Below are 24,005 nucleotides of genomic sequence, written 5' to 3' on the forward strand. Positions count from 1 at the left end.
TCGAGGGAGATTTTTTTTTTACACGATAGTCTTGAAAATGGTTCTTTAATTTTGGGATGTGCCAGTTTCTGTGGACTATAATCATATGCTGTGCACCAGAGATAACGGGTCAGTCTCTTCAAGGACATGAGGCTGCCTCCATTCACTGTACTTCTCTCACTCTTGGTTCTGTGAAACTGTTCTTCTGGCACTTTGCCAGGAGACATTTGTAACTGGGACTATTTGTAGAATTGCCACTTCCCTTGCCTTTTTCCTGTCACAATGCTTAGTGGAGGACTGACCCTAGGGAAAGAGTGAGGTCTGCCTGCTCCTCTCGGCTCTGGTGTGGTCAAGTTGGCTTGCTCTGTCATGTTCTCAGGTTTCGCTCCCAAACTTAAGACTAGTTGGTACTGCAGGATATTTGGGAATTGTGTTTTTCCCCAACACTCGTGTTACCAGCTGTCACTGAATAAAAGGTCAAGGGGGATTGAGCTTCCCAGCGGTTATTAACCTACTTGGTTATTTGTACAGAACCATCTTACCACCTCACTGGCTTTCTTGCCTCTCTTTACCACTACTCTCTTTTGTCTATTATGGCATGAACTTCTAGACTAAGCACATCTGTGTTCTTTCTTCTCCCCAACGTTTTCAGTTGTGGCTTATAGACCTTTTTTCCATTTCTCCCTGGGATATGTAAGAATGGTATTAGATTGTAATTTAGTACTTACCCAAATCTTTGTTTCTTTGTAGTAGACTTGATTATTCTTAAGATGTGTTTTGAGTGGAAAATATACATAACAGCTAGTTAAGAAATAAAACTGACACCTCTCCCTACCCCCAAAACAACCACTCCAGGTAGATGTTTGAGAATGCACAGCTTGTACATATTCCTACAGAAATACTTAGGTATTGTCCATTTGGCCAAGGTGGCTAAAATTTAAGCTTTCCTTATGCTGCTTTGTAGCTTTGTGGTCAGCAGACTTTTTTTTTTTTTTTTTTAAATAAATAGAAATGTGCTGCTCTGTGTGTTCAGGACTATAGACTAGTGGATATCCTTGTGGATCCTGTCTCCTGGCTGCCAAGGGAATTGAAAGGTCCTTGATTGTAAATATGCAGAGGGCATGTGATACTGTTCCTATTTTAAGTCTATAATTCAAATGGAAATTGCAGCCTTTGTTTATTAAAATGCCATGCGAGGCAGAGCTACTGGGACTGGTCCATTATTTACTGTTTGAAATTTTATGCATTTAAGTCTGATCATGTCTGCTCTTATTTTAATTCAGCAGTCAGTTTTAAGATCACCACGGAGTATAATTCTGCTTGCCTACATTAATTAATATATTATAGTTTGTTTTATTTTTTTAAGACAAAAGTCAAACTTCTTATTGACCCTGTTTATTTCATAGCACATTTTGTAGTTAAATATTCCCTCTGCATCATGGAAAGCCACATCTTTGCTGGGCTGTCCTTTTCCCCTTTGTTGTGATAGGGGAGAAGAATATAATGTATGCTTTGTGAGGGGAATAACAGCCAGTTAGTGTGCTGCACACAATAATAAAAGTACAAGACGTGGTGAGGAATGGCTGAAGGTGATCATCTAGGTTTAGTGGTAATCAACACCTGCCTTCTGTTTCCAGCCTTGACATTATCCCACATTTGCTATTTAATATCATATACTACATTTGTGCTTGGAAGTGCCTGGGCCTGAGCATCATCATTAACCCTGTTTGTCCACCAACCTTACTTTCCTCTATCCTGCATTAGTAACCATTAGCCATGTTTCAGAAGTGTGTGTGTATTGGTGGTTTGTTTGTTGTTGTTTTTTTCTTTTCCTTTTTTGGCTTTGCTGTTGACAAGCTCTATGAATAAATAATACTCTTGTCTGTCATTCTGTAATATAGAGTTGTACTGTGTTTTTCTGGAACTTTCTTCTGCTCAATATTATTGTAAAATTGATTCCATGATTATGTTGTTTTAATTCAAGTTAATAAGTTAAGTTCTGTAATCCATTATACAACTACACTGTACACAGTAATACTTGTCTACTGCATGTAAGAATCTTCTAGGTTCTAGAGTCCTTAATTAGAGGAATGTGCCAACCACATATTGGTGCACAGCAAGTGACATTTTATATTTCTATCAGTAGGTATAGAACATTTCAATTTCTCCACATTCTTATTACAAGTATTTTTGTTAATGTGGTTGTTGTAGTTTTTTTTTTTTTTATTTTTAGTAAAATTATTCTTTCTTCATAAACTTACCATTCTGAGTCCTTAGTGAAGTATCTATATACACATAGTCTTTGCCTGTTCTTTCATCAGGTTTTTGGTTTTGTTTTTTGTTTTGTTTTTTAATTTGTCAGAGTTTCTTGCCATGTGTTGAATTGATGTGATGGAATAGTTCCACTCATCTTTTGTCTCTTCTGACAAAAACCTGTTTGTGCACAGATATTGTAGAGTGCCCTGTATAAAGCTATTGACCTATAGGTATATAAGGGTAGTTACTGCCTCTCTTCTGATATTACTCATCTGGTCACTGCTGGACTATTATCTGTCATTCGAAATTGAAACCTGAACTCCTGAAACACTATTTTTCTGGCAGCTACAACCTTCTTTTTGACTGGTTTTTAGCATACCTTTCGAAGGAGTCATATATGCCTATTTTGGCTTTTTTTTTTTTCTTATGTTTTTTTCTTTCTTCCCAGTGTCTTGTATGCTCATTCTTAGATCTGACATGGCTTTTACTTCTACCGTCTCCAAGAACTGCCCTCATGAGTCTACCAAGACCGTTCTTAGCTGCATAGAGAATTTGACCCTTCACCCCGTCTCGCTTGGTTAACTCTGCAGTTTGATGCAGTTGATCGTTCTTTCTGCTCAGTCACTCCTGTGTCCTTGTGCTCTACTCAGTGGCTGCTCCTCTTCTCTCTCTCTTTTCTCACCATATTCATTGCCTGTCATTACAGATGGATACTGTGATCCTTACACTACACACTATAGCTTTCACACTATTAAACCAGTTTATACACACCCTAGGTCCATATTTGTGCATCCAGCTGCCCCTTCAGCTTTATGTAGATATTAGCAGCTGAAGCTTACAAGCTCAGTTCCTGCTCGTACCTCCTTTCCCTAGTCCAAAGTATTATGCTTTCCCATTTTCTTTGATGACCTCTACTCATTTTTTGCTCAAATACATCATCCTTGATTCTTTCTTTTTTTTGACATTTCACATTCTATTTGGTATCTGCCTTTAATACTCCCCCTTTGTGATCTAGCATCATGCTCTACCTAGATTGCAGTGTTAATTTTCTAATTTATCTTGTTTCCCTTATTACACTGGAAGTCCTCAACCTAAAGACCAGGGCAGTGTTAATCGCATCCCTTTAAGAAGTATTGTATGATGAACTAGTTGGGAAATCGAGTTGCCTTCTGTTCCAGGGCTTAGTGTCTTGTTCTTTTCTTGAAACCATCAGGCACATTCCTGGTTCACACTTAGATCTCCTTAGCTGTCTTCAGATGACTAGGTCTTAAATCTCTGAGAAGACGTAATTTAAGTAAAGCCTGCCACAAGCCCATTATGTCTGCACCCTACTTAAACTTCCTCTTAATATCTCTCCACCCTCATTTTTTTGTTGCCCAGTAATTCTTGGGTTCTCCCCCCACCCCTTTTTGCTGTCTTTTTGATAGACGTCTTACTAGAACATACTTAGCCACCTTTTCCTTATTCCCAGGCCCATAATATGTGTTTGTTGAACCTCAAGAAGTACTTGTACAGTTTCAGGGTCATTATATTTTATGGCTCCTAGCTTTTAGGGACAGGCTAGGAAAAGCCTGACAGCAAGGATTTGACAGGAGGTCTCATTTTGCTCTTCAAAAGATCTTTGAAGATCTTTTGTCTACACTTCCCAGTTTTGTCTACTAGACTAAAGTGCCTCCTGTCAAAAGGCCAAATTTATCTTCATATGCTGAGTTGTGGGTGTTGGGCCTCTTGCTTAAGGAGAGGGACAGATGACTATAGTTGTCTCTTCTGTTTGTAATGTGAGTCATTGCAGGGAGTGCACACAGTGTCAGTTCTCAGAAGGAATGGTGATTACAGCCCATATTGGTTTGTGTGTTACCTGATCACCAGATAAAGCAAGCATTTTCTTTTATTTTTATTTTGAAAACAAAATATTTCCATGTAAATTAGAATCTAAACTAGACAGTCCCCTTTAGCAGGAAGATTCAGCTGCAGTCCTGTTTCCCCAGAATACATTCCATACCTCAATTGCCTCTTCGAGATTTCAAAGGCTTTTATGTACCTGGTAATTTGGAAGAATTGCTTTTATTTTGTGGCTTCTTTGGGACTTCTAATATCTCTCTTGTAAGATGTTTGTAGATGTCAATAGCTTTTAGCTCTGAAGGGTTAGAGTAACAAGATCACTCTGTTTTCCCTTGTGCTTTGTGTTCTCCTAGTTTCCTGAGAGGCATATAATCAGACTGAATTTGCCCTGTTGTTATTAGGGTGCTTGCTGATACACTTTTCTCACTTTCCCTCTTTTGAGAAGATTTTGTATCAGTCCATCTTGTAAAGAGTAACTTCAAATAGTATTTTTGTTTACATAACCATTTGCCACACATATGTATGTATCATCCTGTGGCCTTCCTTGGGATAATTCTGGAAATGTCCTCCTTGCCAACCATTTTCAGTTTTAGGTTTCAATCTACTGGCTTTTCTAGTTCCCGTGTGTAGTTTTTGGGTATGTAGAGAAGGCTGGGAAATTCAGGTGCTGTGTGTGATATGGCATACAGCTGTACATGGTAAGATCGTTGTTTTGTTCAATTAATTTAAACATTTTTTTTTCTTTTTGTTCACTAAGGCTTCTGTAATCACACTGCTACTCTTTGTAAATAGATTTTCCTCTTGCTTGGTGAGTGTGAATCTATTGGTTCTTTTTATTCCTGAGGGCTGATTCTGATAACCATTGATTTTTGACTTTATTAAAAATCATGTTGGAACTAGGATGTAGTTCAATAGTAGAGGGCTTTCCTGGCATGTGTCAGGCTTTGGTTTTGAGTCTCCTTACTGAGAAACAAAGAAGAATCCTGCTGTTACTGGCAACTAAAATCTGTAGAAAGTTTATTGTGCCATAGTGCCATCAGGTACTCTTAGTAGGATGTTTCTGGTAACCCTTACATTTGGCGGCAAACATCGATTCACCATAGATCATCTTGGCAAACCAGTAAGTTTACTGCAGTTTCAAGAGTAATGCTTACTCAGTGTTCACCACACCATGGAGAAGCCCCAGCCTAGCATGAGCGATTATTGTGGAAGCTGGGTCCTGCACCTCTGCATGAATGCAGGTTGCTGATAGGTGTGGGGATAGGGGATCTCCCATCCAGCAATTGTTTATGGTCTCTTTAACTTCGGGGAGGAGTTGGAGCTTTGTTAGATTCAGCTTCTATAACTTATGAGGGTGGTTTACTTCCTTCTACATAACATCATCTTAATTTGTAGTCCCTTGATTGCACTTAGCTTCCAGGACATTTATAAAATATCTACAATACATCTTTTTGTAATACTCAGCATTTTTGTTGACTGGGTCACTCCCACTATACACCCCCAGTTTGTCTTCTCTTGTTCCTGTAGTAGTCTCAAGTTTAGGGTCATATCTAAACATACACAAGTGGTCCTGATAAACAGGACCTTGTTCTGAGTTTGGATGCCCATGCTTTTTCTGCTTCATGTAGTAGATTCCTACATGTGCTGTGTGAAAAGATGTGCCTTCTCTTCTGGGAGAGTACTAGAACAGTACTTCCCCCATCTCCCTTTGTTTTCATATTTTTAAATTTTCACAGAGGAAGTAAATGACTGAGATGATGAATGTGAAGCTCAGAATTCCTTGGTACTCAGAGTTATGTACTTTCTCATAAGAGAGCTTCTTGGTCATAGTACTGAATTGAAATGCCTTATTATGTGTTCAATATATCAAAGCTCAGTCAGCATCTGAGAGGAAACACCTACTTCATTTCCCTTTTCCTAAATATTGACTTTAGGATGAGTTTTGATTGTAGCATTATGATGATGAAGATTCCTTACTTTAAAGCTGCTTAAGAGAAAAAGTAAGTTGCAAATACCTTCCTTAAGTATTACACAAATAGACAGAATCATCTCACTTTGTCAGATACAAAATATATGGTAAAGTCAGGACTAAGCTAGCCTTGGAAGATGGAAATCACGTTTCTGCTTTTCCCCTCTATATACTCCCCCCCCATACTATGTGGGTCTTGGAGACCCTTAACTCTGTACACACATTCGTGTTCTTCTAGCATAGTTAATAAGGGTCTATGCTAATAAGGAGGTACTATAGAATTAGAGGAAAAAAGAAATGTGTAAAGTCTTTGTTGGTTTGGAATGTAAGCACCAAGTGAAAGACTAAAGTCATCATATTAGACTCTCTGTTCACTGTGTTGGCAAATTCTGTTAATACCTTTTTTCAAAATGTTCTCATAGCTCTTAAGTTTTATCCTTCCCTACTCTTGTCTCCTTCCTCACAACTTTCTTATTATCTGCAGAGGAAGGTTGTTTAGGAGGAGGAATCTAGAGCATATATGGTGATAATATTGTAGATATTGAAATATATTCCTTCCTGTCTCTTGTTCTGTTTTTTTCTAATTCTAGTTTTCACGCTAGTTATTTTCCCTTTCCTGCAAATACACTGAATGCTATATGGCAGTGAAACTTTTCTCCATCACTTCTTTCTTTCCATTTCTCTGAATTCTTAGTATATTATTTTGCATTTATTCAAAATTGCTTTGTATTGCTTTGTATCTAGGATCTTCTGTGTTACTATGTTAGGTCTTGTCTTGAATCCAGGATATGTGCATATTAGGTAACATGTGTATATATAGTTAATAGTTGGTAGGTGCTTAATTGAGGTTTTGATATTAAATTTATTGTGTGTGTGTGTCCTCCCACATGAGTGCATTTGTCCAGTGGGTTCCAGTGAACATTGAATTTTTTCCATATTGCAGGTTTCCAACTTTGGTCACTCCTTTTGAGCCTGCCACTTGTAAAAAATCTTTTCCTAATATAGCATTTCAACCAACTATTTAGTAACCTGTTTTAAGGCATCTAGTACTTCATTAACATTTGTGATCCTAAGAGACTGCCAGTTTTGCAAATATTCCTGTGTGTTATAGTCTTGCCTATGTTAATTTTTTTCATTCCTAATAGCATATTCTATTTTGCTTGCAGGATAAGAACAAGAAGCTCCGGCCCCTGTATGATATCCCCTACATGTTTGAGGCCCGGGAATTTCTTCGAAAAAAGCTTATTGGGAAGAAGGTAAATAATGAGCATACATTAGCACATGTTTGGACTTAGGCTCATGCTTTAGGACTGCTGATTTTTAACTGGGTCTTTTCTAGACTCTTTAGCAGTAGATGATACTCCTAACCAAGAAAGTGGAATTACTTTGATGTGAAGAGAGGCAAGTATATGTGTCAGCAAGTGGTACTCCTTGGGAGAGGTTTAAAATTGAGGCCCTGACCACAGTTTGATTGTGTTTTCACAGCAAGTTCCAGGTTCAGTTCCAGTTTCAATAACTGCATATCTCCCCATGCTGTATTTAGTTGGTTCTCCTGTTCTCTCCAGCCACCTCCATTTTAAGTCCAGGGCCGTGAGAGATAGTACTGACTGAAAGTTGATGACCACAGGAGAGGGAAGTTGGATTTGCCTCTGTTAGGGAAATGCATTGTATCTGGATATTTCCTATCATTTTTAGATTTTCAGTAGCCTTGGCTCCAGCTACTGGGGCAATAGGGACTCTAACTGGAAATTGTTGTGTTACCTTCTTAGGATCTTGTGTGAAGACTGCTTGCTGCTTGGTATGTTGACTTTGCAGTCTATGGCTCAGAGACCTAGAGAATGTGTCTTGATATTATTATTTGTGGCAATATTCTACAAGTGGTTTGGATGGTGAGCTAGTAAATGTGCCTTTATTTTTTCTGGCATCTTATTCCAAAGTCAAGTACTATTTGTGATATAGGTGGATGTTCAAAGAACATAAATGAGGTGGTTCCTTTAATGGCACCAAAGGAAGCCTGCTTAGGAAGGAACTGAATCATGCTTTAGTTTAAGATTTTCGGAGAAATTTCATGTTATAAGTTTTTTGTGTTTTTGTTTTTGTTTTTTTTAATTGATAGTATCTTACAAATCCTCTAGTACTTCAGAACACCACAGTCTTTTTTGGTGTGGTCTTAAACATTCAACCCATGTTATTTACTCCTCCCCAACACTGACAATGTTTTGATAGGTTTACTCTCTCGATTGGTGTACAGTGCACCCATTTCTACCCATGATCAAGTTGAAGTGTGTTTCAAGACAGCCTTAAACAAGCAGTATATCAAAAGTGAGCTTTTATCTCCACCTCCCAGGTTTGGCATTATAAACACGTGCTCCTATACCAAAGAACCAGTAAGTTTTGAATTAATGTCAAAATAGTAAGTTGTAAATATAGGCATGGTGACTTAAGCCTGTCGTTTTAGCATTTGGGATGAGGCAGGGAAATCAAGAATTCAAGGCTAACCTCAGCTACATCGCAAGGTCAAGGTCTGCCTAATCTACATAGGATACCATCTTAAATAAACAAACTATGTAAGTAGGTTTATTATATATCATAATAGCGAGGTACTTTGAAGATAGATGTAGGTTGAAATCGCTAATTTTTTTTAAGGGAAGCCAATCTGAATTCTCTAAAATGATTATTAAATCTACTCAGGTTCCTTCAGAGAATAGGCTCATTTGTCACTGTATAAAACTTGACAGAGCGCTATATTCATTCATGAAATATCATGCCAGTGATGGCTTTAAGTCTTTCAATTTCCTGATCCCCTGTTATCTGATGTAATGTCTAACATCTCTATCTTACCCACTTGATATCTTATCACTCATTCACTGACTCATAAACAGTTGCATGCGTGGATTTTGAAGGAAACCCACACAGTAACCCAGCAAAATAACAGCACATGTTTGATTTTTGTGGTAGCATCTGTGAATATGTTACAGCACTCACTAGTCTCCTAAGTATTGTCTTGCTTGTTATTCTGTTTCATCCCTAGGCACATAGATCATAGCTTACTGCAGCAGCAGCTGCTGATTAGTCTTGGAGGGCTAGCCAGGGCTATATTCTCAAGGACTGTAGGTCAGGTCACTGTAAAGTCCATAGGACAAAAGGACTAATCTCAAGTGTCATATCTGATGTCAATTCTTTAGCAATTATGTGCCTTCTTAGTTGAGAAAAGCCTCATTTACTGGTTCTTGTGCAACAGAGTTGATTAGATTCTGTTTGTGCTAAGACCAAGCTTTGTCCCCCACAGTGACATTGTATAAATGATGAATACTTTATCCTCTCATAGAGAGCTGGATGCATCTCAGCTCTGCTGGGCTGGAGCATTCCTGATGCAAACCACTTTTCCTAACTCACCACCTGAAACCACTTGCCTGTCTTCTAGGCCTGTCAGTTACAGCAGTCAACACCCATGAGCTCTGTGTCTGGGAGAAGTCAGGGCAGTAGTTGCAGGGGGTGGGTGGGTGGGTGGTGGTACTAGCACATCATTTTACATTTATGCCAATTCCCTTCAGACCTCTGCAGCTGTTCAGCATGGTACATGGTGATTAGGAGATACTGTGAGGAGCATGTGTGGCTATGTGCATGAAAGCTGATTAGGGCAGTCTGTCACAGGTTAAGGAAGATATGGCGGTAAAAATCCTCTTCCCTGTCTCCTTCCCAGAGAATCACCACTAATGGCATCTTTAAGTGATGTCTAGAATGTGGAGAATTAAGATGGAAGGTAAAATGCTGAAGTGTTTTATTACTTCTGATGCTTCCTCTTCCATTGTGAATCAGACATCTACATTGATTTATCCGTTCACATAAACCTCTGGATGTGGGCCATGCAGCTGCAGTTATAGATGTTGCTCCTGGGTCCTACTTTCATCATTTGTACACTGGGGTAGTATTTGCCTCTCCTTTCCTAGAGCTGTGCTACAAAATAAGGTGATAAAGTTTTTCATGTTGGTCCAGATGTCAGGAAGGTGCAAGGTTTGGTTTTGCTTAATAAGATTTATTTTTGTTCAGAATCTGTAGTCCTGCCCTTTTAGATTGATTTCTGGCTTTCATGTCAAGAGAAATGAATTGCTATACAACTGATATCATGACTACATTATTTTTCCTGTGTGTTTTGTTGTTTCTGTTGACTGGTTAATGTGATTGGTGAGCTGTTGAATCAGAATGTTAGCTTCGACAATGTGTGTATCACAGCTACCTCCTCTTGCCCAGTTTATCACTTGCCATCCTTCCACTATAATCATAATAACGAATATTCATAATAAATGGCTTTCTTGTTGATTTCTTCAAAGCCTTATCATGAAATAGAAACTGTGATAAATTTAGCTGTTAATTTGTTTGTTTAAAGCTTACCAGGATGATATCCTCCATGTCTAAGATGGTGACTTCTTAAAGGAGTCATTATAACTGCCTACTGCTAGTAGCAGAAACTCCTCTCCCTCCTTTCTTCTTCCTTCCTCCTCACCTGCCTGCCTGCCTGCCTGCCTGTGTAGTTCCCTTCCACCTTTATTCTTGAAGAACAACTTATATAAAATGGAATGCACATCTCAATCATTTGTTTTTGTCAGGTAAAATAACTGGTCCTCATTGGGAATTTCCTTCAGCTTTCTCTTAAGAGTATATAATGCTGAGTTCCAGTACTTTTTGCTCTCTTGTCACACAGCATTTACAAGTGACATATGAATCATTTCTACAACTCTTGTCCCTTAATTGCAGAATTTCTATCACCATGGGAACCTTTGTGTTCAAAGTTGGAACTTGTTTAAATAATTGAGGGTCAAAATGGAGGAGCTAGGACTGCAAGAAACCTGAGTTCACGGATGCACATTGGCTGGCAGTAGATGCTCACTGGAGGCTTTCAAGCACCAGAGACCTCATTTTAAAAGTAAATCTATGGAAGGGATTCATTTGTAAACTAACTGGTGACTTTGTTTCTTTTTTATGCCATTGAAATTTGTTCTGTGAATTAATTTAGCTCTTCAAATTAAGCTTCTTCAAATTAAATTTTAGAATTATGGGATTACAAATCCTTCATTGAGGATTATTTCATTTCCAGATTGTTTTAAGTTGTTGCATTCTTTTAAGAATCCACTTTTCCAGGGTTGGAGAGATGGCTCAGTGGTTAAGATCACTGACTTATTTTCAAGAAGGTCCTGAATTCAATTCCAGCAACCACATGGTGGTTCACATCCATCTGTAATGGGAACAGATGCTTTCTTTTGGTATGTCTGAAGACAATGTATTTATACATGAAATAAATAAAAAAATAAAATAGTTTAAAAAGATTCCATTTCTTTCAAAGCTTTTACTTTGGGGTGCAAAGCTGGCAAAGTCTCTTTTTATGCCCACTCAAGCATACCCAGAACTAATCTATTGCCTTGTATCAGACATATCAGCGGGTCTTTCCTAGTTATCTGGGAATTATCTTTTTTTTGTCAGTCCTTTGTCAGTGAGGTAGAATTTCTAATATATGTAACTTAAAGAGCAGTATATTTTGACTCATTACTTCAGGGGTTCCATCCATGATCACTTTTGGAGATGATCCAAACTATTTTGCAAGGATATGCCCAGGTTAAATGCAAATACTATGCCAAGTTATAATATTCCTGAGGAAGTATTGGCAAGGAGACAACACTGCACACATTTAACTTAGACTCACTTCTTTTTTTTTTTTTTTAATGTATTTGTAACCTGATTGATTGTTTTCATTGCACTTACATGATCTTGTGCAGTGAACATTGCACTTGGGGCTTGGATTCCTGTGGACTTTTTTTCTTAATTATTTAATTTTTTAAAAATGTCATTTGTGTTTGCTGAACCATTTGGAATTTTGGTACATCCAGAATTCATTTTGGTACATATCAGATTCATAACCTGATACCAGAGTTACAGCCCTTTGGGAGCTTCCATATTGCTGGGACCAGAGCCTGAGTCCTTCCCCAGAGCATATCTTCCCCCTTCCCTAATCCCTCTCTCTCCCCACCTCTCTCTCCCTTCCTCCTTCCCCTCCCTCCCTCTCCTTCTGTCTCTCTGTCCCTCCCCTCCTCCCTTCTTTCCTCCATCCCTCTCTTTCTTTTTCTCTCTCTCCAGCCCCTCCTGCGGTATCCTTGTTCCCATTTCCTCTCTCTTTCCATGTAAAACTCATGAACCGAGCCCTCCCCACTGTGCTCTGCTTTTGCCTAATAATATTGGCTTCCATTGTTCCTGTTGCTCTGTTTCCATTGTGCCAGCCAATGTGGTAGTGAACAGCTTCCTCAGAGAGTTACCTTACAGCCAATCCCTTCCTGGCTCCTGGCAGCTCTCTATTCTGAAATGCATCCTGTTCCCTCCTACTTCAGGATTTTCTTTCATTTTGCATGGTCTTCTTATTTTCTTCATATTTTCCTCTTTCTGTTTACTTGCTGTTTGTTCTTTTTAGAATACAGGTTAAATTTCACTTTGAGAAATTTTTTTTTTTTTTTGGCTTTTCCTCATTTCCTGTAATTTACCACACGTCTCATCATTTACAATAGTCGTTTACAATAATATAACTGGAAAACCACATGTAAATAGCTATCTCTCTTATAAGATTTGTTTTATTATTTTCATTAAAGCATACCATCTTTGTGTATGATAGTTTGAGTATACCATAGGTGATCAGTCAGTTTTTATTAAGACAGTTAACTTCAAAGGCGCTAAGTTCTATTTGTAGAGATAAGTGTGTACCCAAAATAAGAAAATAACATATAAGAGGAGAGGTTGAAGTCAGACTCACTAAACTTAAGTCAGTCAAATGTACTTGGCAAGATGGCATACCCCTTTCAGTAAGCCCAGAGACATCTAGAAATAGCTAATGCAATTTGCAGTGATATAGCTGGTGCTTGTCTGTAAGTGAGGCTGACCACCTGATTGTTCTTAGTCTTCTTCCTACTATTGTATAAATATTTACAGTATCTAAGCAAGTTTTATGAACTGCTTTAACTTTATTATTTGATGACTACTTTTGTATGGCTTTTACTTCACTTTGCTTTTTTCTTTTTTTAAAGATTTATTTATTTATTTATTTTATGTGAGTATAACTGTCTTCAGATGCCAGAAGAGGGTACCAGATCTCATTACAGATGGTTGTGAGCCACCATGGATGCTGGGAATTGAACTCAGGACCTCTCATAGTACAATCAGTGCTCTTAACTGCTGAGCCATCTCTCCTGCCTTCATTCTGCCTTTTAAAAGCATTTCATATATGGCCTAGGTTTTTTCCTTGTTTGTCTATTGTTATGGTATTTTTGTTGTTGTTTGTTTTGAGACAAAGTTTCCTTATGCTGCCCTGACTGGATTGGAACTAGGTATATAGATAGGCTGTTTTTGAGCTCACAGAGATCCACCTTCATTAGGCTCCAAAGTGCTAGACTTAAAGTCATATACAACCCTTTTTGTTCATGTTTATTTTTCTGGTTATAGCCACTCTTAATTGAACTTTCTTTTCATAATAGGCATTAAATTCTTAAGATTTACTTTTCATGTTTTATTTTTACTTACATCCTGAAAAATATATATAATGGTCCCATTTTTACAAGCAAAATCCCTGAAAATCATAAAAATTACTTTACCTGTTCAGTTTTTACTTTGTTATGTTAAAGTAAAGACCCATCTAGAAGAATCTGATACCCAGCATCAAAAAGTCATTGTACTTTTGGGACAGTGTCAACTTCTATGTATAACATGCCTTTTACATGCTCTAAGAAATTGATTGTTCATCTGCCTCATTCTAGTCTATAGCTTTGAAGAAGTAGTGACAGCACCATATATCTGCCTTCTGAGTGCTTGCAGCCCTCCAGACATCATCAGTCTGTTCATAGAACACAGTCACATTACATACTCTTCTTCACCATTACACAGGCAAGGGTCTCAAGCAACATGGTTGAGATGGTAGTAAAGCTTTGTACTTCACTACTCCTTTGGCACAGCTTCAGCAGAGTGAGGTAGGACAGATATCCCCCAGCCCCCAACCAAACCCCACTTTGACTCAGAGAAGTGAGGGGCTGTAGATGCTTATTCCCTAAACAGGAACAGATCTCTGAAAGGTACCAGAAGTCATATTCTTAGGAGAGGTGAATTCCTCAAGGGCAGATAGTCTTCCTGAGGAAAGGCCTCAGCCTCTGGCTGGCCACCAGAATGATCCTTTTTTTGGCCACTCATTTAAGACTGGCTGGTTGTTGAGTTATTCAGTCAGCTGTGCCTAGTATGAAGCAGGCACAGCCAGCAGGGTGGGAATTCTTGTTCATGCCCCTGATGTGTTTTAGTTTGAGTTTTTAAAAACATTTCTTTTGTCATCTCCACATTTCCACTTCATGTTACTCTGATTCATTCACACTATGGAAAAGTCCTTTATATTAATGATCAGCACAGGCTCTAAGGTTGAGAATTCATTGTAATTTAAATTGACAGGTTTATATGATGTGGCTGTCCTTGCCTTCCAGTACCAGCTGTTACCATCAGCGTGGCTGTAAACATTTGAACTGACTGGAGATATTCTCTCCAGACGAAGAGGGGCTTTGAATGACATACCTATAGATGTGTCTTTTCCTAGCAGGAGACTTCCTGTTGGGCGTGATGGGATTTGGCCAGTATGCATTGGACACCAAAGTTTATTGTGGATGTGCTTTACTCTCTAGTTTTCAGCAGTGATCCTGTTTGTCCCTGAAGCCATTAACTCCCTTGTTTGGTGACAGATGGTTAATAAAAAATGGCCATGGAGTTGCCTGTTTCTGGAAGCTCGGCAAGGTAGCTTTCTTCCCATTACTATCTAAATGCTTTTTACAGTAAAGAGCTCTTGTTTTCTTTGGACTGCAGATTGCGCAAAGTACCCCTGTGGTATTTTGTGGGGATCATGAGTGTGTTGAGCTGAGTACACAGCTCTTTGGTATACTCTGTTATTTGTGTGATTTATATTGTAATATCCTCTTCGAAAGCATCTTATGTCAAATTAAGAACTAGAATTTTTAACTACGTTCCTGGAAATTTCTGTGTGCTCACCTGTGGGAAATGATTTATTATCTATGAGAATCCTCAAGATGCTTCCATTTCTCACTGGTACTTTTTATTACTCTGGTTATTATTAAAGACTTTCTTCCATGGATTCCCCAGTTGCCCACAGTTTCCTGGTGAAAGTTTTTACCTTTGTATCATGGTTTGCAGTGGTCTTTTGTCAAGCTGTCCTCTTCTAGTCTTTAATGTTAGGTTTCTGGAATATCGTCCTTGGAGCTGAAACTTTCCGTACTTATTTTCTGCAAACTGAGATTTTATTTTGGGGGAGATTTGTGCTGAATCAGCTCAGCTGTGCTTGGGGGTAGGGAGAGCATAGACCCCTCCCCCATGATAAAAATAACTGTTATGTGCCCCAAAATGTATAAAATGTGCTGGGTTGCAGTTCTTCTGACTTCCTATACCTCTGGGTTTACAGAGAATAGATCCTTTGGTTCTCAAGTTCATTGATAGTGTGCAGAACATCTTGTGCTATTAAAGCGTGTAAGACAGGACTCGGGCCAGATGTGCATTTAGGGGAAGAAACCTGATTTCTCTTTTCTCTGTGGTTTTCTCCCCACATTTTCATTTGCCTGTAACTGACTCTGCAGGGATATCGATGTGTTTACTATTTTCTTTTTTAAAAGAAGTTCATATTGTTAAAAGAACGAATTCAGAGATAGTGAGTCTCATTTTAGAACACCGATTTTCTAAAGCCTCTTTTGTTTATGCTCATTACTGCTGTGGCTCTACAGTATTAAATAATCTATACATATAGCAGAGGATAGAATGTTAAAGTGTGTTAGTTTTGAGGATGAAATTCTGTTGATTTCTTAGCTGTGTCATAGAAATGATACTTTAGTTGTATGCCTATATAAAAACAATTATACATTTGTACATCTGAAAATTTGAATAGTGGTTTTTGCTTTTTACTGTAACAAATTCTTTCATTAGTAGCTAGGATATCCTCCTTTACTTTTACTCTTGTGGTATATTTTCCCTGGCACATACTCAGGTGTGCCTAAAACACATTACATCCTAGGCAGATAGATGGCCAGCTTGGACAAGTCTTTCTGATGAGTTGGTGTCCTCCCCTCCCCTCTCTTCTTTTTTCTACTGTGTGTCTGTGTCAGTGTACCGGGAGGTTAGAGGTCAAATATTGTTACTCAGTTGATTCTTAATTATTTTAGTAATATATACTCTTCCTGAATCTAGACCTTACCCATTGGGATAAATTGACTAGCTCACAAATTCCAGAGATCTTTGTCTCTACTTGTCTAGCACTGAGATTTACAGCTGCACACTACTGAGCCTACTCTGTGATATTTAATAATATATGCATAGTGGAATTGATGAGTAACCCCATATATCTGCTTTCTTAGAATGTGATCTGATAACAAGTAGTATCTTTTGCAGAAATAGCTTAGTAAATTTAAATGAAATCATACTGTGGTAAATGGGTTTCATTATAGGAAGGAGGTGGCTGTATGAAAGTGGAGGTAGAGAGCAAAGTGAGTTGGTATTAGACCCCAGGAGGGCAGTGGTTGCTTAGAGCCTCTAGAAGCTTGAGAACCCAAGGAAGGATACTCCTGTGGGACTTTCAGTAGGGATAATGACTGGTTATGTCTTGACACCAGCCTGAAACCTCTAGAATACTGAGTTTCTGTAGTTCTCAGCCTGGCTGTTCATGGTGTTCTGTTATAGCAGCTCTGGGAACTAAGAGGGAAGTATGTTTGTTTCTTGTGTCTGGTCATCTCCCTGTTGACTGATGTCTGGTTTCTTCATTTTTACTTTGATAATGAGATTGTTTCTCACCATAACTCATGGAGTAGAGTCTGGTCCTCTGCTAGTGTGGTTTATTCTCCTATTTGTGTTTGTGCTTTGTCATTCCTTATAGATATAGTAAGACTAGCCTTCCTCCAAGTCATGGCACAGTTGGAGAACAATTGATAGGTGTCCCCACATTTGTCAGTAGGCTCTACCTTAGCCCATGGCTATCTCACTTATAGGTTGAATGCTGGTGTTCACTACAGAAGGCTACATTGTCTGTGGCCATCTTAGTCACAAGACCTTCCTCCTTCATCATTAGCAGCATTTTGAAATACAATATCCTGGGAACAATCATTGGTTAGAACTTTATTAGTACTTTGTATACTTATTGTGAGCCTTATATGGACTCTAGCTTTTCCTTTTGTGCCCATTGGATTTTAGAGTTTTGTCTTTGATTGCCTCTTTGTCAATGTATGTGACTGTCGGTCTGTCTGTCATTTTACTTTCTCACTTCTTCTGGCTTTAATAGATGGGCTGGGTTGAATCAGGCTGAGCTGATGATCATATAATGTTCTGAAAATAATAGCTGCTGTAGTCATTCTCATTTAGTTTGTAGGCCTTGACACCTTTGGTCATGGATATTCAGTTAACCAGTTAAAAAGCAGCATAGTGAATCAATTTATTGTTCCTTTACAGCTGATACCTTTCAGTCCAAAGCTGTTTCAGCCATTGGAAACAGAGCCTCATATGCACCTCCTCATGAGGTAATATTTTAAAACAGGACAGCACAGTTTCTGCCTTCCTTCTTGGAGGTGAAATAAAAATAAATACGGCATCTATTAAAACTTTTCTATGATCTAACTGGGATAAGATGACCTCAACATGTGCAAATTGAATGAGGACCAATTTGAATAACTGGTAAGATAACAGAAAAGTGGGTCTTGACAGTATTTGATAAATATTATTCATGTGAATTGTGCAGATCACAGTTATCTGCTACAGATCGGAGAGGTCATACCTGCTGAGTGACCTTATGCACTTGAGCCCTGAGTGGCCACACGTGCTGCTGACTGACTTAAGACTGTTTTTATTCTCTCTTTTTTGGTCTGCCTGAAGCCTCTTTACCCTATTATGTTCAAAATGCAGCTCTGGCTTCCATATGAGGTTTTTTACTACTGTAAGTGGCCCAGGCTTGGTTATTGGTCTACTATCCAGTGTCCCCCAAAATCTGTAGTTTCCTGGCCTTTACGCCAGCCTCTCAGTTACGGGTTTTATCTGACTCTGCTTCCTGTAGCCTCCTTCCCCTGGGTTTCCCAGTGAGCAGCTCTTAGCCTGTGTGATTCCAATACCTCTCTTTAATTATTGCAGCTCTGCCTTAATTCATTTTCCTGCAACAGCTCTTAATGTGCCATCGTTCACCCTTCTGTCACAGCTGCTTTCTCAGTGCACAATCCTGATGTGCCACCCACTCTGCTGTTACCTGATTGCCTGCCGAATAGAATCTAACTCTCTTAAGTGAACATAAAAGCCCAAAAAGGAACTGTATATATAAATTACCATAATTTTAAATGAGCCTGTTTCCATTTCTAGTTTCCCTTCTCTGTTCTGTGTAACATCTCTCAAAAGTTTGACCTTTCACAGTTTCTTGCCTCTACATTTGACTTTCTTTTAAGAACCTCTTCCCATTTTGGTGCTGCCTTCCCTTATCCTCTTGGTAGTCCATGTTCATCTGGTTGCAGTTGTAGTGTCCAGATCTGACGTAGACAAACAACACTGGACAAGCATCTGTCCAATGCCAAGAGTCAGGTTTGGGTTCTCCTGAGTCTTGAGGGAGAAGATAGCTCCTAGCCTGTGAAGGAAGACATCTCTACAAAGAGGGTGTATAGAGAACATGCAGTTTAAGTTGGGCAGTGGCTTTTTTTTGCCAGCTGTGCTTCCTTTCCTGGTGTTTATGATCCTTGTGCTCTTCTTCCTGGATACCATGGATGTTGTGATGATTGACAGCACTGCAAGTCAAGGGCTGAGACAGGTAGAGTAAATGTCTTCTTTTGTTTTTTATTTATGCATTAAGTTCATTAACTTAGCCCTCCATCTGATTGGCTGCAGGATGCCTGAGGCCTAATGTAGTCAGTACCCTGTCCACCTGACATGCAGCAGTTAGTGGTGATTTGGGTTATTCTTCTCTTTTCTTTAAAATTGAGTGTGTGAAGTACTTTTTATGTGTTCTCCCTAAAAATAGCAGAAGGTTTTGCTCAAGTAGTACACAATAAGTTAATTTTTTGGCTTAAATTCCTCATTATTTTATGGCTCTAAGTGACAGAAGTTCAATAGCCCCTGAAGATGCCTTGCTGGCCCATGCTGGGGTTTATAATGTTTAATCCTCTCATCACACTCCACACAAATTGGAAATAAACAAATTAGTGATTTGCTCCACTTGGCCTGTATGTATCATGGGCCTTTTTATCTAGTTGCTTGTTTTTGAGCAGAGCCTGGCCTAGCTTGTCTGATGTTCACTGGAGTTCTGAGAGGGAGTGTCTAATTAGAAACCTATTTTACCTTCCAGGCCAGATTCCCGGCCCTCTAAATCTCTGACATATCTTTAATAAGAACACAACAGAAATGGAGAGGGAGGAGGAACAAGGGAAATGGGAGGCCATCATATAGCCGCTTTCATTGAGAAACTGAAAGTGACCTCTGCTTTGATCAGAATGGAAGTGAGCATATTTGGGTGTGATAGTTCCTTGAGCTGGAATAATCTTTGCCTGATATATTTTGTGTGTCTAGTTGTGTATTCATAGTGCCCCTTTCTTCATTTGTGTTGCGATGGCTCTGATGGAGTAGTGCTGACAGCAGCTTAGGAGGGAGACACAAACTAGTGCCTAATGTTTAATGCAGACAGACCTGCTTTGTTCTCTATGCTATTCTCAGCTACATTAAAATCAACATAAGGGGCATGTCTATGACCTTGGGGACAAGAAAATTAGTAATTTTGTACTTGGGAATAATTAATCTCTTCACTTTTTTTTCTTATTTTTTGAGTTTGCTTGCCCTTGGTTTTGCTATGTATATGAGTGTAGTATTTTTGATTTCTAAAACTCAAAGGAATCTTACTTTTGTCCTCTAAAAATATGATCTTACTAAAGAATCCAAGATTCAGTCAATTGTCCAGAAATTTCTAATCAGAGTTTAAAAGCAATGGCTTACAAATGTATAGTTTTTCTAGAGTGTCTCTGGAGAGAGCCATCATGAGAGATCAGAGGAATCAGATTTCTGTTGCTGGACACTGGTCCTCCTCCATATCACTGCAGCCCTGGACCAGAGTTCACACACACACACACCCACACACACACACACACACACACACACACACACACACACACACACACACCCCTACCTCTTTCATCTTGAGGGATTAGCTTGCACCAAGGAGCTATTCATAAACTTTGTCATTATGATTTGTTGCCCTGTTTTATGTTGATTGATATTCTTGTTTAATTTGCAGTTCTGATTATTTAATCTTTCTGACATCAAAGATCTGTTTTACTTAGAAGATCAGTGAATATAAGTACCTAACATTAGAGGTCATGCCTTACTTCTGAGCTTTGTGAACTACAGTGAGTCCTTGGGCTGAGCAGGAACCCTGATTGTTACAGATCTCGTTTATTAATGATGCTAACTTTTAAACTTGACTTCTGTGAGATGATTTTGTCTATCTCCACCACAACCTGAGTAGTAAACCTGGCTTCCTCATGCTAGGCAAGAGTTGCCTCATTGAGCTCCACAGCCCCAGTCCAGTAGTAACTCTCTGTAATTTCCTAACCCTCCACTCCTGAAAGTGGACAGTGATCTCCATCTTTCCCACCTCTGCACATGGTCCTGATTTATGATCAAAGACCATATCTGAAGTTTTTAGATGGTTATAATTAGAAACTTAGCCCGTTTTCTTTCTCTCTAGATCTGTGTGTCCAAATCCTTTTTTCATATTTGAGGTCTGTTGCTTGTTTCCCTTCATTTTTCTGCTCACTAAATTTTGAAATGTAGCTCTAGGAATCATAGTCCATCCAGATGATTTACTCTGTAACTTTGGCCAGGTGCTTTTTCACATTTTTCTCTAGTTTCTTCAGTGGTGGAGTTTGCTTGCCGGCAGGAATATGAAGAAGAGCAGCACGCAGTGTGAACTCCACAGCATGCAAGGATTTTTGAAGATGAAAGACAGGATGAGTCATGTTGCTGCTTTTCAGTTTTTCTGATTTTGTGGTAGTTAGCCATAGATTTCCAAGGAGAAAATGGCAGCAAAATCGCTGAGTCTAGATGGATTTATAATGTCTCTCATCATTTAGAGACTGAAAGAGATATTGATAGCAGCAATTATCCCCTACTTCATAAACATAAGCCCCCCTTCCTTTCTTTCTATCTTTTTGGCATTATTTTCTCCCTCTACTCTTTTCTTTTTTTCTCCTTTGCCCTTTGGTTTTAATTTTTCATCCTTTTTCTCAGCAATTCTTAGATTGTTGATGTCAGAAGATAAGCTGCGCTTTTATTTCCTATGGATATTTGCCTTGATGCCTGACTTAGCTGCTGAAGTGGATCCCTAGGACCTTCCTGGTCTCTAGAAGAAAACAGTGATTTGTTAAATGTCATTTCCCCCCTTCTTTCTCTTCTTCCTCCCAGTAGCTTTAACTTGTTTTACTACCAAAGCTGACAGACCTGTGGTCTCTCTTTGAAGTTCTACCTAGTTTGCTTAATAGTTCTAATTTCTGTTTAGGCTCAGGTCTCTTGGATGATCACAGAGTTTTCTAGGCTAGATAGGTAATATTGTGGTATCGTTGAGCCTCTGTTATAACTGCCATTTACTACTTTTGATGGAAGAGAGGACATTTGAGCATAGGGGGAGGGTGTATCAGCCATCCTCTCAGTTAGTCCTCCCATCCTTGAGGGCTCTGGTTACCCCAGGGTCTATGGTGCATATGACCTTGTATGTACTCTGAATAAGTATCACTTTGTCACTGCCCCAAGCACAAAGAGCAGGCTGGTGCTTGCTCATAACTGTTCAGGTGACCCATGCCCTCTTTTAGATTCTATGTGAAGTGTGTTTTTATTGTGAGGCCCATAATGCTACAGGTTTCACCTCACTGTGATGGTCCATTTCTTGGTTATGTCTCATTGTCCTTGCACAGAGCCAGGGGTGTTCTTGGCTAAAAGAACAGGTCACCTTTCACTGCTTCCCTGTTAACTTCTTTCTGTTGCAAAGATTTTTGTTGTTGTTGTTGTTGTTGTTGTTGTTGTTGTTGTTTTACATTGATAAGAATTTTTGTTAGCCAATCAAACATACTTTTTAATAGGACTTTTTATAATTTATTTTTAACCAGGCAGAAAGATTTAAAGAAAAAAGTTGTTTTATATAACATAACTTAAACTTTTTACATTTTAAAAATAGACAAAGGTGGGGAGAAAAATAGATGGGTAGAAAGCACATCATAGACCAAGCAGTGCTTCCTTTTGTTTTTAAAGATATTCAAACTCAAATCAAGCAAATCAGTGAATTTTGTTAGTTTATTTACTTGTAACAGACTTCCTGGTGTTACTGCCAAAAGGGCCAATATGGAGATGGGATTAACCCTATCCTACCCCTGCCCCTCACACAGATGGTAAATAAAATAGACTATCATGTCCTTTCAAGTTTTTAACTAGAAAAGCCATAATACTGTACTTCTTATGCTGCACGGAGAGGCTTCACCTGCTCTGGGCTTGGACCTTCCCTTGTCCTGAGCATCCCTGAGAAGCAGCCACATTGGTCTTCTTCCTGGACATTATGTAGGCCTCCATTTAAGCATGGATGTTGGGGGAGGGCAGCTATGTTCTCACATTATACACACATGGTAGTACCATAAGTTAAATATGGGGACTGTATACCAGGAATAGTATCATTGCATTTGTTTTTCATTTCTGTGTGCATACAAACACTAAAACCTTAGCCTATTTTGTCTTCACAAGTTGGGGAAAGCATGCTTCTGTTCTATAAAGATTCCATCCTGATTTTCTCTATGGGCTAAATTTTCTGCTTGAAAATGCAATTACATTTAACACTGGTCCTGTCGTCCACTGTATCCATGCTTGTGATTCTGTTTTCTGTTTCCTTGCTTCCTGCCTACTTCATCAGTCACAAAACAATACTTGATTGTATTAGCTTATTATTGTTGTTAAAACAAGAGGAAAGGATACAGGAAAAGCTGTGCTTCCCAGGGGGTAGCATCTGCTAACACTTGAGTGTCTATCAGTCCAGTGTTTTTTATGCATGTTGCTATTAGCATGAAAACATTTTGGCTAGTAATTGCATGGTGCTTACTACTTTGTAACCTTCAACATGATGATTCTCTATGTCGTTAAGTAGTCTTCTACACAAGATACTTTTATCATTTAATACCAAGTAAATGTTTAATCAACATCCTGTTCCTGGCCATTTGTAGTGGTTTAACGGGAGGCTTTGAACCACATACACTTGAGTTTGAATCCCTGAGGCAGCATTACCTAACCTGGGCTGTCATGAGCATTAAATGACATAATATATGCTAAGTACTTAGTGCGATGCTCGGCACATCTTGGCTGCTCAATCGATATCAGCAAACTTCTGAGTCAGGGCTTAGGAAAACTAAGAACAGAAAGTAGTATATAATATGACAAATAAAATGAGCTTGTTCTAGTTTATGTCCTGATAAGGCAAAATTGAGTATGCGCTTGTGCATGTGTGATGAGCAGTGGGGACAGAGAAAGATGTATTGAGTACTTAGGAGAGAGATAACCTACAATCCAAGACTGAAGTTAGCTCTTTGACCTTCAGAAAGACCTTTGCTGCCTAAGAGCTCGGTCTTCTGAATTCTATAGTAAGAGGAGTGAGCCTTGGGAAGGCAGAATGGGAGAGAACTTAATCATTCCACTCCATTCCTTGGTTTGCTGGCCTGTTTCACAGCCTGAGAGAGTTCCAGAGTTCCCATAGGAACTGGCAGGACATCTGAGGGCTGTAGCCTAAGGGAAGCTGAAGAAAAAGCAAAACATACCCCTCCTAGTTGTTCTTAGATTCCACATTTCTCCAAAAGTCTCAAGCTCAAAATTAAGGATTCCTTATCTGTCGAACTTAGCCATGTAGTCA

At 38.9% G+C, this 24,005-nt stretch overlaps 1 protein-coding gene across 1 annotated transcript in view; it reads left to right on the top strand.

Annotated features, from left to right (window-relative positions):
* The window catches only part of SND1 (staphylococcal nuclease and tudor domain containing 1), a 385,665-nt gene that overhangs the window by 129,771 nt on the left and 231,889 nt on the right, over nucleotides 1-24,005 (top strand). Inside the window, exon 11 of the mRNA XM_080936109.1 lies at nucleotides 7,213-7,302. Within this exon, the coding sequence (XP_080792235.1) occupies nucleotides 7,213-7,302 (90 nt within the window). The remainder of the gene's footprint in view (nucleotides 1-7,212; nucleotides 7,303-24,005) is intronic.

This window comes from Micromys minutus (assembly GCF_963924665.1).
Source record: "Micromys minutus genome assembly, chromosome: 23".
In the NCBI taxonomy this organism is placed as follows: Eukaryota; Metazoa; Chordata; class Mammalia; order Rodentia; family Muridae; genus Micromys; species Micromys minutus.